The sequence below is a fragment of the Triturus cristatus genome, chromosome 11, assembly GCF_964204655.1.
Source record: "Triturus cristatus chromosome 11, aTriCri1.1, whole genome shotgun sequence".
Taxonomy (NCBI): Eukaryota; Metazoa; Chordata; class Amphibia; order Caudata; family Salamandridae; genus Triturus; species Triturus cristatus.
Genome location: NC_140594.1, coordinates 177,667,230 through 177,682,370, shown reverse-complemented (window position 1 = coordinate 177,682,370; position 15,141 = coordinate 177,667,230). Strand labels below are relative to the sequence as shown.

The following is a 15,141-nucleotide window of genomic DNA, read 5'->3' as shown; positions in this document are numbered from 1 at the left end:
TGGAAATGTGGTGAACACACACAGGTTGTAACTTTACAGATATCCTCGATGGGTTTTCACGCCAAATTTGCTAATTTATTATTTGTGCTAAAAATGATGTAGTAAATGTGCAACCTAGGTGTGAAAGTGCCCCTATTAGCAAATCACATTAATTCATTGTGTTTAAATTTTAAACTGAAAATTTGTTAACAATGAGTGTGTAATATTTACCTATCCCCACCCTCTTCTCTCTTCACAAACGTGTTTCTGAAATCTGGTCTCAATCAGCCATCATAATATTCCATGTTCAGCAACTCATGTTTGATAAGTTCTTGGATGACACACACTTTTCTGAATTGAAACACCCCAGTTCTCCTCCTCTGAGCTATTTCTAATCACCCAAAAAACTTGTTGATTCATCTTCTCCACTGGTCACAATCAAAGTATATTTAGACCATAAAAAGATGTGCTTGTGAGTTTGCCTGCTACCATCTTCAAACTGGGCTTTGCTAATATTCTTTCAGAGCAGGAACACATAAAAGAATGTTTGTCAGCCTTCCTACATCATGTCCCATTCGGCACCCCGCTGCATTAGACATGATGTGTGAATGAGTTGCTCCAGTTTTACACACCTCTCAGAGGCACTAACTGGTTGGGAACTCATTTGTTCTCCTTACAGACCAGTCGGCTGCTCAGCATTGTATATAAGACCACCAACAGGTGCAACACACCTGGCGGTGGTGATATGTAGTGTTATGTTCTCCACCTGGAACAATCTGGTAAAGTGACCCTAAGATTATAATTGGGATGGTGGGGGCGCCACTGGACTGCAAGGCCTTGCCCATCACTTCCTTCATCCATTTCACATGAGACCGTAAGTGTCATGTGGCCTTCACGGTATCACAGACTCTTTGAGTCTCAGAGCAGGTAGCAACATACCACCTGTAAATGACTGCCACTTGTGGGCCTCATCCTCAAGGTCACTGATATATTAAAAGAGCACATGCTGAGAATTAGGGAACTGTCAGAGGGCCCAACTTAAAACATTTATGGTTTCCCATGCTCCATGATAAACATTTTTGATTACCAGACATCTGAAGACTGAAGCCACATACCAAACTAGACGTAATGCAAGTTATTGAGTTGGGCTTATCCACTCACTCAGCACATTCAATACAAAAAGCGACTCCTCACCTGATTGGCCTTTTCAAGGTTAGTCATGATCATGCCCAGCTCGTCTGCCCTGAAATAACAAATCAAAAAAACAAGACAGTTGTTAACATCACCTTTTTATACCTTACACACACAATTTTATTTTTAGACAATTATTTTTGAGTTTGCCTTGGGATATCTTCCACTGTGAGAGAGAGTCCATAATGCTATGCTGCCTTCCAGGCTGCGTTGCAGAAATTTGCTGAACCCCTGGTGTGACGGCTGCGGCGCACTATATCGGATTCCATTAGATACACTTGAGGATGGCGAGACGCGTTCCCTTGGCTCTAACTAGGATCTGCTTAAATGATCCTCACAGCCTCTTTGCTGTATTTAGGTTTGGCTAGACTACTCCTCAAAGCTCCTTGGGTGCCCTTGAGTTTAGCCAAACGCGTTCTCACATTCCTTATCCAGCCTTGCAGAACTTTTCCCCAGCATGTATATGTGAGCAACTTGCCCAAGTGTAGTTTTAAAAAGATGTGAATCGATGTGACACATGGTAGCGACATCACATTATACGGTGACTGTATCATGCAAAGCCTTTGGAAGGCGTCGGCAATTGTGATCAAAGGCAAAATTATTTACAGCAAAACTATGTACCGATGGTATATCAAATTATCAAAGAACATCTGCGTTGGTATTACATGATTAAGTGTCCTCTCTCCGTAGCATAATGTGAATGAAAAATATGTTGCAGTGTGTTAGAGAAACTGGCAAAACATTTGAACAGCTGTAATGCTTGGCAGGCTCTGCTACTGGTATGTGCCAAAGGCGGGTAGGGGATGTTCCTGACTCATAACTACGTGTGGCATCCCCCCAATAAAGAACCGAGAAGCAAATGTACATTTAATGTAGTGAAACTGGTTGATGCTTTTTTTTTTTAATATATCAAAATTCACAGCACGCAAGTATTTTTGTATTTATTTATATTGCCTTTAGTTAGCAAATTGAATTGGCTCGAGATTACTTATGCAAAGAGGTAGATTAGTTTCACAGGGAGTAAAATCTTTTTTTTCTGGCCTTTGCCACTGTACACAAAGGAAAGACAGTGGCGCTGAAGACCAAGCAGTGTATGTCGTCTAAAATTAAGAAGGGGAAATGGCTCACCATTTGTATGGTCTACGTTTGCATTTCTTTGATAGCCATGAACAACAACAAAAAAGCATTGGCATAGCCAATAGGTCTCGCCTTTGGGACATTATAGGTGTTTAGCCATGGAACAGTTGATGTTGCACCAAGGATATTGTGCTGCATAATTAAATACTTATAAGGTCCCAAAGGCGAGACCTATTGGCTGTGCCAATGCTTGTTATCACCTGTTGCAGGTGGCTCCACCCTGGACCAGCCACAATGTACGACTGTGAGAAAATTTACACACGCACATAAAATTATCCTAAACTAGTGTAATTTTGCACATATAAGTGCAAATGTACGTTCTATGAGTCGCATCCATGAATCTCCACTTCCAAATGAAGATTTTTACCGACGCAAGCGTCAATTAGGTTAAAAAATATTGTTGTGAAGCGGCCCATAGGTGTTTAGAGATAAACTGCAAAGAAAAAGATTTTGGAATTCTAAAAAGGACCATGCTTTTTTGTTTTTGGAAACTGTGAAGCCAGCGAGTAAAGCGAACTTGGCAATAATGTATGAAAATGTTCATTTCATGATCCAAGCGAGACCTGTAGCAAGTCTTCAACCTGTTTATGTTGGTCTTATAGTGCTGGGTTTCAGAAAGTCCCTTTTTAAAGTTTTATATAGCGCAAGCTTGGCCCGAGAGTTTTGGCGCGCTTTATTAAGCACCAGACTACGTTACTCTATGTCCAATTTATTTGTTTATTTTAAGACACAGGGAGATTAAGTGATTTGCCCAGAATTCATTCTAAGACTTGCCTGACTTCTACAAATTAGTTCAACCAAGCTTGTTATTTCAGAAGAAACTTACCACGTTTTCCCTCCAGATAAAAAACACTAGTCAGGATGACTTCTAAAGAGGCTTTTCTCCAGTGTGGTGTTATTTCACGGCCGAGAGATGTTTTAAAAAACACTGGTGTGGCCTGTGCCTTACCCGCCATGATCGGCCACTGTGATTAACAAGTCGAGCACTGGGGGAACTGTGCAATGTTACCCAGACCGACAATACAGAAGGTTGTACCAATGACGTAAAGGGTTGGGGGCTGTTGGATGGTAGAAAGAGAGCTCCGTAGGACGTGACACCAGCAACGTAACAGAAAGTGTGAGAGGGGTGAGAGAGACCAGTCACTTCAGGAGGTGGTACTCGTGACGTAATAGGAAGGAGGTTGATAGATGGGAGAAAGAGAACGCCGTAAGACGTGGCACAAGCAACGTAACAGGAGAAAGATGGGTGGGAGAAACAAGACCTTTCAGGAGGTGGTATCCGTGACGTATTAGGAAGGGTGTTGATGGATGAGAGAGAACACTTTAGGACGTCGTACCAGCAACGTAACAAGAATAGGGAGATGGGTGTAAGACTCAGAGATGACACTCCAAGTGGAGCCACCTGTGACATAATAGGAAGGGGGTTGATGTATGGGAGGAAGAGAACACCGTAAGACATGGCACCAGCAACGTAACATGAAGGGTGAGATAGATGGGAGGGACGAGACATTCCAGGAGATGGTGATCGACCTGTGACGTAATAGGAAGGGGGTTGATGGATGAGACAGACAGACCATGTTAGGACATGATACCGGCAACCTAACAGAATGGGAGAAACAAGACACTGCGGAGTGGGCATTACTTGTGATGTAATAGGAAGGGGGTTGATGGCTAGGAGAACAAGCGCTGTTTACAGAAAACAGTGCCCGGGCGCGCGGTCGCGGCCCCAAAGTGAACGCGACGCGAAGCCTCTGAAATCTGATACCGAATAGAAGGCACGCCCCTGCTCGTAACCGCAAGAATAGGCCGTGGACGGATACATGCAGACGCCTTTGACCAATTGTGTGATGTCTTTTATAGAAAGACACACGCAAACACCAATGAAAATAATAAACACAAGGACGAGCGTGTGGAAAGCCCAGAGCGATTCCAAGAAGTGGTTTTCCTAGAACAGCGCATGCGTGCTGCACTAGGCTCGACCTAAAAACAAGAACATGGGTATATTTGTTCCATACATAAATGAAAATATGATTCTTGTTTTAATTCTTATCCTTATAAATTCCAATTTGCAAGAAAATAAAATTGCAACAGCAATGGCACTTCAGTGACCAGAGAGCCAAATAGCTGGGCACGAGAACTACACAAAGAATAAGTGGCCTTGGATAGCCATACTTTTCAAATACTTCACGCTGGAAGTAGATCGTGAGCTTGGTGCTCATCAGAAACATTGCTCCACAGAGCAGGTCCCACAATACTGAAGACGTGGTCACCAAACGAGGGATAATCGGGCGTGCCAACAAATGGTCACCAAAGCTAGAACAATGGAAACTAGGGATGGTCGGGCATCCCACATTCAAGGGACATGATATTCTGGCCCCAATGTGAAGATTATTTTACTTAGGGACGGGCTGTTTTGATGACAATTTCCATACAAGTGAACGTGTAGTCCTGAGAGGAACAAGGAGTTTTAATTAAAAAGAGAAGGAGGCAGTGGCGGCTCCTCCACTAAGGCGGAGGAGTGTTGCCCCACTGCGCAAAAGGAAAAAAGAAAAATGACAATAACGTATCGTTACTGTCATTTTATTTTTCTTATTGCATGCAGCCGGTGTGCAGTGTGGGACAGGGCTGCAGAGAACAGGGTAGCAGTGGTTTGCACTCCCAAAGTGCGCATGAACTTTTTGGCCGGCCCTCTAGGGCATTTTGCATGTTCCTGCCAGGCTGCACTACACAGCCTGGTAGGAACATGCACAAGCTCCCTGTTCGAGTCTGAGCGCCGGTCCACGACACTCAGACCAATCACAACGCTGCATTGCAGCGTTGTGATTGGCTCAGGGGAGCGCGTGTGCCGGGTGCTTCCTGCGGGCAGCCCGACTGCAGGATGGAAGAGGACGCGGGGAGGTGGTGGCCAGCCGTTTTAAGGTAAGATTTTTTGGTGTTAATTAACCCCCCCTCGCCCCACGTCCGGTAGCAGCCGCTACTGGAACGAGGTAAGCTTCTAATTTCAAGCCGACTTTGGGCGCTCACAGTTACTCTGTACATGGATGCTCCAGTGAACAGTCCCCTTTTAAGTCACATGAGCATATTTTCCTCCTTTTCAAACTGTGGCAACCTGGGGTGCAAATCGAGCTTCCCTTCAATACAGATAAACTAAAGTTGACTTCAATATGCAGAAGGGGCCGCAGGCACACTAAAAATAAAGCTGAGCCCTAATAAGATCTTTGATTAGGGCAGCCCACAAACTTTTAAAGAGGCATCCGGTGAGCAATGTCACAATACATCTCAAAACGCAGGCTGGCATCATTGGACAAAGCCAAGTTGTAGAATGCCTCTTGTTGGTGATTGGTAGCAGTAGAGAACTGTGTCAATGAAATGTTTTTTAACCCCTTTAAGCCCTGGGTGGAAGTGGATGTAAATGACAGCTCTGACAACATTTAGCCGTAGGCGAGCGTTTCCCAAGCGTGCCTACACATCTTTTTTTTAACCAGGAAGTTTGAGTGACTTGTTCAATGTCAGTGACTCGCTCCTTGAAACTATACTTGCTTTGGGAAATGCTAATTATAACTTCTAATTAACACCCCCTATGAATACGGGACTCCAGGGGTTTAGCTACAAATCAAGTATGAGGTTCATATTCCAGGGGTCCAACTCACTCATGAAGGATGGGAAAGAGACAAGGTTGTAACATGAGTAGATGGGAATAACTCCCCGCCCAAAGGAGTTATTGGAATGAGGGACCCCGGCATTTTGTAAATAAGGGTATGCGCAGAGGACCCAGGGGTGGCTTCTTGGGTTAACAATCTGATACATAACATACAGAAGCAGAAAGTGACATTTCTGAAATACAACAGCTGAAGGTATTTGAATTTTCATTTGATGTCACAAATGCGTGAGTTTCACTTGACGTCACAAATTTGATATCACACAGGTATTTATAAACTAGCAAACTGGCGTTGAAAAAGAGCGATTGGCAATTCTCAAATATATAGTAAATCTACACTTGTAGTAGTATCCCTAGGAATGGGTGCAGAGTTACTAATTCTGAAAACTCACACTCATGACGAGCAATAATCCCGGAAGCCTGCATCAGTTACAGGTCATGTGACTGGGGCAATTGTTGACATTTTTCACTGCGCTGCTTCCTCAATGTGCAATCATACAAACTGTACAATTACTAAATGGGAAAAGCAACCCTGCTGTGCAATTGCACCTTTTTTCATATCTTTCTTGTCCAGCAGAGACACCCCTTAACCCTAAACGTTCACTACGTTTGGGCTTCAAGTGTATACTCCATGTTTGAAATTAATACATTTATATTTTGCATTTTATATTTGACTGATATCAATATTCCAAAATGATAAGTGAAAATGAGTAAACCACCTGTTCGTCTTGGTGCATTTTTTTAAATCATTTTAAAACGTACATATGTATAGTTCTGATGTACCTGAGCATCAATGTACTCAAAGGTGGGAAATGACAGGCTATACCAATGCAGAGCTCTCTAGTTCCCCCGGTCCATAGGCGAATAACTCATCCAGTCCATGTTTTTGTACTGAATGCTGGGACTTGTAATTCTAATTTAATAATGAGATAAACAGTTCTACAAGTCCCACGTCCATGCTGCAAAGCAAAGAATCCGGTCTAGATAAGTTCCTTACATATGAAACTGAGAAACTTCAGAGCTCTGCCAATGGCGTTATTAATCTGACTTTATGCATGACATTTGTAAATAGCATGTTTCATTTTGGCTGAAGGTTAACCAATACAAATTGCTATAAATAATCGTATTTTGCCACACAGCATCTCAGCAGGTCTAAAGATAGCTGTATGGAAGGGGCCCACGGAGCCAGTGTATGGACCACTCTACCTATTGCTTATTTCGCAGCTTCGGCAGCGAATGATCTGGGCATGTTCAGTGCCTGAATGAATACAGGTGCCCAAAGTGTTCTTAGGAGCCCGCGACAGCCTGTGCCAAACGCAAGGGTTGTCACAGATTCCAACTTATTCAGAAATAACATTATGTTTTGGAAACAATACATCAACAGCGTTTTTCTCATTTGGCAAGGCCACATTTCCTCCTATTACAACTACACACCTGGCTAAACCAAAATTGTAACAGGATAAATTTCACCAAGCAAAGTCACAATGCAAAGATCTCTTTCCTAGACCTTATTATGAAAACTGATAGCAACCATCTATATACCTCCTCATACAGAAAGCCGACTAAAAACAACACTATTCTGGCATACATTATCCACCCACGCTCACTAAGGGATTCGCTACCATACTGCAAATGTTTACGCATTATGCGTTGTTGTTAGCGCATGGAAGATTTTTTCAAAGAAACAAAGATACTTTCCAATAAACTTTTAGCCCATGGTTATCCCAAACAATCGGTGAAACCTTCAGTACCTGTTCCCAATATGCTTCCCAAGGTATTAAAAACATTGGACAATGCATGCTGCAGGGGACCTTTCATGTGATGTTCCGATGTTTGTCTCTACAAAAGGAAAATAATGTAAAAGATAATCTGGTTCGCGCTGCCATTCTCACTATGAAACCTATGCTGACCCTCACTGACCATTAGGGCATTCCCCCTGTCATAGCCCATTATAAATGTGCTGGATGCAGCTACTGTTATTTCACTATTGAGACAAAGGTTTTCACTCACAACATTAGGGTACACTTACAAACATTGTCCAATTGCAATACCGTTACTATATATTCCAAACTCTTGCTAATATAGTCTAGGGCTCATAATATACATTAGAGTCCTGATGATGATTCCTGGTATTTGTTGAGAGTCGAAACACCGTCGACTGATTATACCGCAGACCCACTTTTGAATATATCATTTGTTATGACGGGCTGTGTTGTTATTGTTATTTTGACAAACAAGATAATCACATTTATCACATGTGTGTCACTTGTTTAATTGATTAGCATTTTCATTTGACAGCATATAATTTCTGCATATTACTTTAACTAGGGACCTCTGTTTCTGTTTCTTCCAATTGCCATAGGTCCCTGGAGATTTTCCTGGTATTAAAAAATTACCTCCAGTCAAGAGCATCTTATCAATTATTTAAGACTGAACTCAACACAAAGTCCAACACAGTGCATGTGCACAAATTCTGATGATGATTAAGGATCCTCTTATTGTCCTTCCCCTTGGAGCGGAAACCTGCACCTGGAACGACATCCGTATGTTTGATGTGTCAATGGCCCACCCCACACAGTGTGTCAATCAGGACCACCCCGCACAGTCCCCAATAACACCACCAGCTAGCATCCATCATGTCCTTGGTGCATATTGTGCAGCAGACGTGGAATAATGACACTGGTTGTATCTGGCGCCTATCCAGCCCCATCGCACTTGACAAATACCGCATTCAGAATGAAAGATGTCGACTGCGGTTAAAAGAATCTGTTTTTGTATTCTGACTCCGAGCTTTTCTTTGTTAAACAAAATGTAGTCACTTACTTTGACGCAGCTTCTTTGTCATATTTACACCGCAGATCAAGTAGCTCCATCCGGGTTGTCTTCAACGCTGACCAATACAAACAAATGCAGAATATGAGTGTGATTTGCAATAAACTTAATATAAATAAACATAAAAATTGAGGACATTTATTCGTTTTGCCTTTTAGTTTTGCAGGCATTCCCTCCCAAGCCAGTGGGATTACATTCTATTTACCATTTGTAAGACACTCAGACATATATCTTGGCTTCCAAGCACTACATTCAGCAATATGTCTAGCCACCGCAGCCAGAAGATATTAACTAAGTGGAAGAGTTTTAATTAAACCCCTGATTGTCATGTAGTCTGAATTCTTAGCTGGTTAGGGCATCCCATGTAGGATTTGCTAAAATTAAATCTTGCGGCTTCAACCCTAACCAGGCTAGCCCCAGCCTTACATCCTGCCAAGGTCAATACAATAAAATTCAATTCACAGTCGATGTTTGTGAGAAAACATATGTATGCAACAGATTTGAAATGAATTAAAATGTAGCTACCCACTGATGTTATTTCATAAACATATTTTTTCAGATTTGTATTATGTGAGGCGAGAGAGTCCTTGCAGTACCAGCCAGGCTTCCCAGTCAGTGACCAGAATCACATCAACAGGAGAACACCTAGAAGAAAGAGTTGGAACTCTATGCGGCAAAGCCTCAAAAAACATCAGCAACTTAAAAAATGTCAATAGTTCCTTCAAAAACAACCACCTTTCTTTCAATTAATCTCCTCCCTTTTCCCGCATCTTCATCCCTTCGTGCCTGTTGTATGTCCAACAGTTTGAGCACTTCAACGTACAAACAAATTAAAGTTAGTGACAATGTCAAGCTCTTGTTTTGGAAGTAAACAAGTTAGTCAACTATTGGCGTTTGTGGTTGAGACCACCAACGTTCTTCTTTCTCACTTAGCTTGAGGTAAAGTCAGAATTTAAAGTCCAGGAAATGTTGATAACCCTTCTGCACCTGGATTTCCCACTCTTCCTAAGACCATATCAGGCCAGACTCTTGTAGACAGGTTATGAAAACTTTTACATGTTGTTTCATTTGCCCTAATCAAATAGGCACATAACATCAATGTCATTGGGTAAGGAACCCGGATCATTTATCCCCAGGTGAGAAATATATAAACTCCCAATCTTATGTCATTTCCACTCACAATATTATGCCGAAGATTACAAGTGATTCTGCTATGCTGCTGGAGAAACACGTTTTTTATATAAACAACCTGGACCTAATTAATATCCCGGAAAAGACAAAAAATCTGCGTTTACAGAGGAAGTAAATAAAGATTCCATGTCCACTGAGTAAGAAACAAATGAGGAGTGCCTAACTAAAAGAAAATTCAAAAGCATGGATGCTGTAGCATCCTTCCCAGGCTGGTAGCATGCAAATGACCAAGCCACGTGGAGTTCTGTAGTGCACGTCTTTATTCTTCAGAGTGCAACCCTTAACTGCCTGCACTGCATCATAAACTTTATTACCCACATCCAGAAACACCCAACCAATTAAGTCATTCTCCTAAAAAGTCCATGAGGGACCAGAAGGGTCCTGCTATTCATATTCACAAGATACTACATCTCCCTCTTTGTTAAATAGGAAGTAGACATTTTAAATATGCACAATATAGTTCCTCAATGAGTCACTGAAGTGCTTGAACCAGTCTTCTAGATCTCATCGTGTGAGGTTGATGAGATACAGGAGAGAGGCCTACCTTGGGTACAGGTGACACAGAGGCAGGCATAGGAGTTGAGCTCTCCAGATTCTTAGTTGGACATGTCTCACTTCGAACATTTTGAGTCGACGAACATTATGGCAAGTGCTTGAAACGTGATGAGTATCTTGTGATGGATTTTCCAGGACGATGAGCAGTCACAATATGTCCTTTGCTCGCCACAATGCTCGGTGGGTCAGCATCAAACAGAGAGTCAGACTTGCGTTTCCGTTTTTGTCTGACCAGGACCTGGTCCCCTTCCTTGAAAACCGTGTCCCAAACACATCGATGTTTGTCAGCATAGGTCTTCATACTGGACTTGTGAAAGGAATCCGTTGTACAGATCTCGACAGCCTCTGTTGACCTATTAGTGGTCCATTGTGGCATTTTTGTTCCCATGACTCTCCCAAAAATCAAGGTGGTGGGGTTTTCACCTGTCATAGATTGGGGAGTTGACCTGTAAGCCTGAAGGGCTAAACCCAAAGCTGACTTGAGGCCACTTCCTTCTCGCGCAGCACGCTGAACTACTCTCTTTCGAGTGCCCATGAATTGTTTGAAAACACCATTTGCCTGTGGCCAGAGAGGTGTACCTTTCTGATGTTAACATTCATATTAGTGAGAAAGTCCTTAAACTGCTATTGAAAGGTGGGCCGTTGTCAGGCTTAAGAATGGAGGGAACACCCTATGTTGCAAAACTATCATTTAATGTCCCAATGACTTTGTCATGTGTGGTTGATGATAGGTCTTCCAAGATGAAATCATGAGTACTCATCAATGACTACAGAGAGACGATGTCCCTAGTTGAGGGGTCCAAAGAAATCAACTGCAATCCTCTCCTACGCTTGCTTTGGAAGATCAGACATAACTAATGGATGCTGTGTTGGTTTGGGAGATAAGCAGTTATATAAATGATAGGCATTTAGTTCTCTTTCAACTTTTTTATCAATGAGAGGAAACCAAACTCTGTCTCGGAGAGCTCTCTTAGTGGCGACAAATGACCCTTGTGAGCTATTTAAATGACTAGTTGTCTCAGACTCTTGTGAACGACAATTTGCAAACCTCGGAATATAATGTCTTCTTGAGTAACAGAAATTTCCTCTCTCCCATTTTTGAACTTTTGATTTCAAAGTCAACTGTAAGAGGTCAGGTATGTTTCTTCCAGGATTGCTGTGCAAGAAAGTCCTTGAGTGCAAGCATATCTCGATCAGTGTTCGTAGCAGCAAGAATTTGTTCCACAGATATTGATGCAGGCGTGATTGACTTAACTATGAAGTTAATATATGCCTTAGCCTCTTCAGACTTTGTACTGACACTGCAATGATGCTCATGAAAAATAGTGGGTTTTTGATCTTTCCCTGGCCTGTGCACAACAGTGTAATCATTCTCTAGCAGTTGCAACCCCTACCTCTCGATGCAAGGGGGCGTCTTGGCTTTCGGATTTCCGAAAATGGTGAGCAACACCTGGTGATCAGTGACAAGGGTGAAGTGCCTTCTGTATAGAAACACATGGAAGTGTTCACAAGGTCACACTACAGCTAGGCTTCCTTTCTCAGGTTAGGAATAAGCACATTCGGCTTGCGACAGACTCCTGCTTCCATAAGCCACAATGTGTCTCTGAGCATTGTTGTGTCCATTGTGCTGGGCAAGGATCGCACCCAACCCCACCGGGCTTGCATCTACCACAATCTCAGTATGACGTTTTGGATCGAAATGGGACATTTCATTTGAATTCTCAATTGCATGTTTGATTTTCTTAAAGCTCTGATCATGTGTATGTGACCGCTTGAACAGAGCATTCCGTATTGTTAAATCTCTCAATGGGGCACTGACTGTGGCAAAGTCACAAATGTACCTGGAACAGTAACTGGTCTTGCTGAGTAAAGAACGCAGCAAGGTCACATCTTGTGGGGGATAAGTGGATGATAAGGCTTTCACTTTAGGTGGATCTGGTGTCATCCCCTTTTCAGAGAATATATGCCCGAACAATTTGAGTTTTGTTTTGTGAAACTCACACTTTTCTGCGTTCAAAGTGAGACCTGCATCAGCAAGTAAATAGTATACTTGTGTAAGAGCCTTTTCATGTTCATTTCGATTGGCCCTAAATGCCAGTATATCATCACTGTTATTAAAAGCTTGTGTGACGCTGTATGCGAATAGCGTCATGAAAAAGTTCTGCAGCTAACAACACCCAAAAACATAGTCTTTTATATCTGACAAACCAACTTGGGTTGAAAAGGTAGTAATGTACCTGCGACTTTCTTCTAGTTCGAGTTGATGATACCCCTTGTTCAGGTCAAGGCAGGAAAAGACTTTGACGCCATTCAGCTGTGTAATCATGTCTGCATTGTGGGGATCTGGGTGCAGTTCGCTCTCGATTGCCTTGTTAGCTTGGGGCATATCAACACAAATGAGCACAGCACCTCCAATGTCCTTTTTTGGCACTACCACTATGGGTGAAACACATTGCCCTAGACCAGTATAGTCTTCAATGATATCATGCTTCAACAGCGCTTCTTTCTCAACATCTTCCTGGAGATGGAAAGCAATTTGACGATGTCGTTGAGCAACAGGACCAACGTCCTCATTAATGTGACGTTGCACTTTCATTGTTTTAAGCATTCCTAGTCCATGAAACAACAACCGGAACGGACTCACTATTTCAGCATGTGCATTCGAGTTATGCATGACCAAGATCAGCCACGTGTCAGCAGCAGTACTGAAACTGAGCAAACATGCACTTGACGATGTACCTTGAAGAACATGTATTGGCGCTTGCACTTTAATCTTCTTGTGTTGCATGGTTGCTACAGATAGTCCTAGAATTTGGAATGGCGCGGAGGCAGCTCACGTGTATACCTTTATCTTTGACAGTGTGAGACAGGGCACCGGAGACAGTTCGTTTTGTTTTTCTGCCTTCATGATGTTTATCGATGCACCACTGTCGATGATAAAAGCTATGAAGCAAACATTCATCCTTAGTGTGACCTTAGTGCACTGTCCAAATAAATTAGGTTTTTTCACATGGCGATCTTTCTTGGACTTGAGTTCTTCTCTGCATCCGGCCAAACTTACATGTGGACGTCGTTTAGTGGTTTACATCATAATTTCACAGCCATCTTCTTCACTGTCGCTCGACAATGATGAAGAGCCTTTAGAAGACGACTTTGATGATGATCGACTTCGTTTAGTTTCCACTTACCTCAATTGATGTCGCCATTTGGCCTTGTAGGTGTGGCTAGAGTGCTTCTGGAAGTTTCTGCCATCCATTTTCTCTTCTCGACGTGACACAGCGGTTTCTCTTGCGCTTTGCAAACCGTTATGTAATGTTTTTTTTTCCTTCAGTCTTTGTATACTTTTCCAATGGCGGTACATTTACCTGCGTGTAGGAAGGAGAATCTACATTAAGAACACAATTTCTTTTTACTCTGAAACATCACTTTATGGCCCTCGACCTTGTGTCTCTGCTTACTTTTCATGTTCAAAGCTGATTCGCTCTGGGCTATTCCAGCTTCCATATCAACAGCTTGTCGATACGCACGTTCCTCTGCTCTCACAGCCACAAGTACCTTCTCTAGACTGAGTGTCTCCCTCAGCATACACCATCTGAAAGAGTCAGACAGGCAACCATCGATGACTCTGAGACCTATTACTTCTTCATCATAGAATTAGTTGATCTTGCAATGCTTAATGAGGGCATCAAGACTTTCAACAAGCTCATCCGTCGTTTCACCAGTATGCTGTCTTGCCTGGTTGAACATGTACCTTTCATAGTTGACATTCTGCATTGGATTGAACTTTTTTCTAATGTCTCCTTTATTTGGCAGTAAGATATCTCATCAGCTTGTGGTATTTTCTTAATCACTTCTTTCGCTCCGTCACCTGCAAGGTTCTTTAAGTACTTGATGATCTTTTTGTCATCTACTTTTTCTAGTGCATCGATTAAATATTCAAATGTTTCGATCCATGCAGTCCATCTGGTGCCAAAGTTCTGCTTTTTGATAGTATTGAATGGAAGTGATGGTTTCAGGAAGGCTGCAGCACTGTAGCCAGTGGTGAAACTTACTGGCGTTGTTGAGAGCGGGGTCCCCTCCAGTGACGTCTGCTGCCCACTTGAACCTAAACCATATGTAAGCACTGGCTGCATGCTTACATTGGTGTCGTTGTGGCTGATCTGATGTTGTATGGCCTCTTTTCCATCTTTGGAGATGAGTAACGGTTTGGTCTCTTGCATCTGGTCGCCACCGTTATCGGCCTTCTGCATTGTACCCAGTCTTCACTGTCTTTAGCGTTTCTTTGCGCCTGGATGCTTCTGCTTTTGGTGCGCTTTTGCACCTGGCTTTGGCTGCCTTCAGTGCTTCTCTGTACCTGGTTGTTGCTGCCTTTAGCATTGTCGTTCTGTTCATATGATGGCTCTGTGGTATGCTGTGGCGCAGTACCTCTTATTTTGGCCTTACCAGCAGGCTCCTAGCGGACGGTGTATAGTCTTCTACGCAGGACCTTCGCCTGCTTCGAAAACCTTGCACTGGCTGCAGTGGTGCTTTGACTCCACATACGTCAGCTGTATACTGCTTCACTTCTATGGAGGAGCACGTGTTATGCATCCACAGTT

The 15,141-nt window shown here is 42.7% G+C and overlaps 1 protein-coding gene across 3 annotated transcripts in view; it reads right to left on the bottom strand.

Annotated features, from left to right (window-relative positions):
• The window catches only part of CUX2 (cut like homeobox 2), an 864,175-nt gene that overhangs the window by 145,452 nt on the left and 703,582 nt on the right, over positions 1-15,141 (bottom strand). For 2 of the 3 annotated variants that reach the window (XM_085636433.1, XM_085636434.1), the window contains 2 exons: positions 8,789-8,855; positions 1,174-1,222 (listed from right to left, as the gene is read on the bottom strand). In XM_085636433.1, coding sequence (XP_085492559.1) covers positions 1,174-1,222; positions 8,789-8,855 — 116 coding nt within the window. Of the gene's footprint in view, positions 1-1,173; positions 1,223-8,788; positions 8,856-9,322; positions 9,392-15,141 lie in introns of those variants that run through there. The other variant, XM_085636435.1, reaches the window with a different exon arrangement.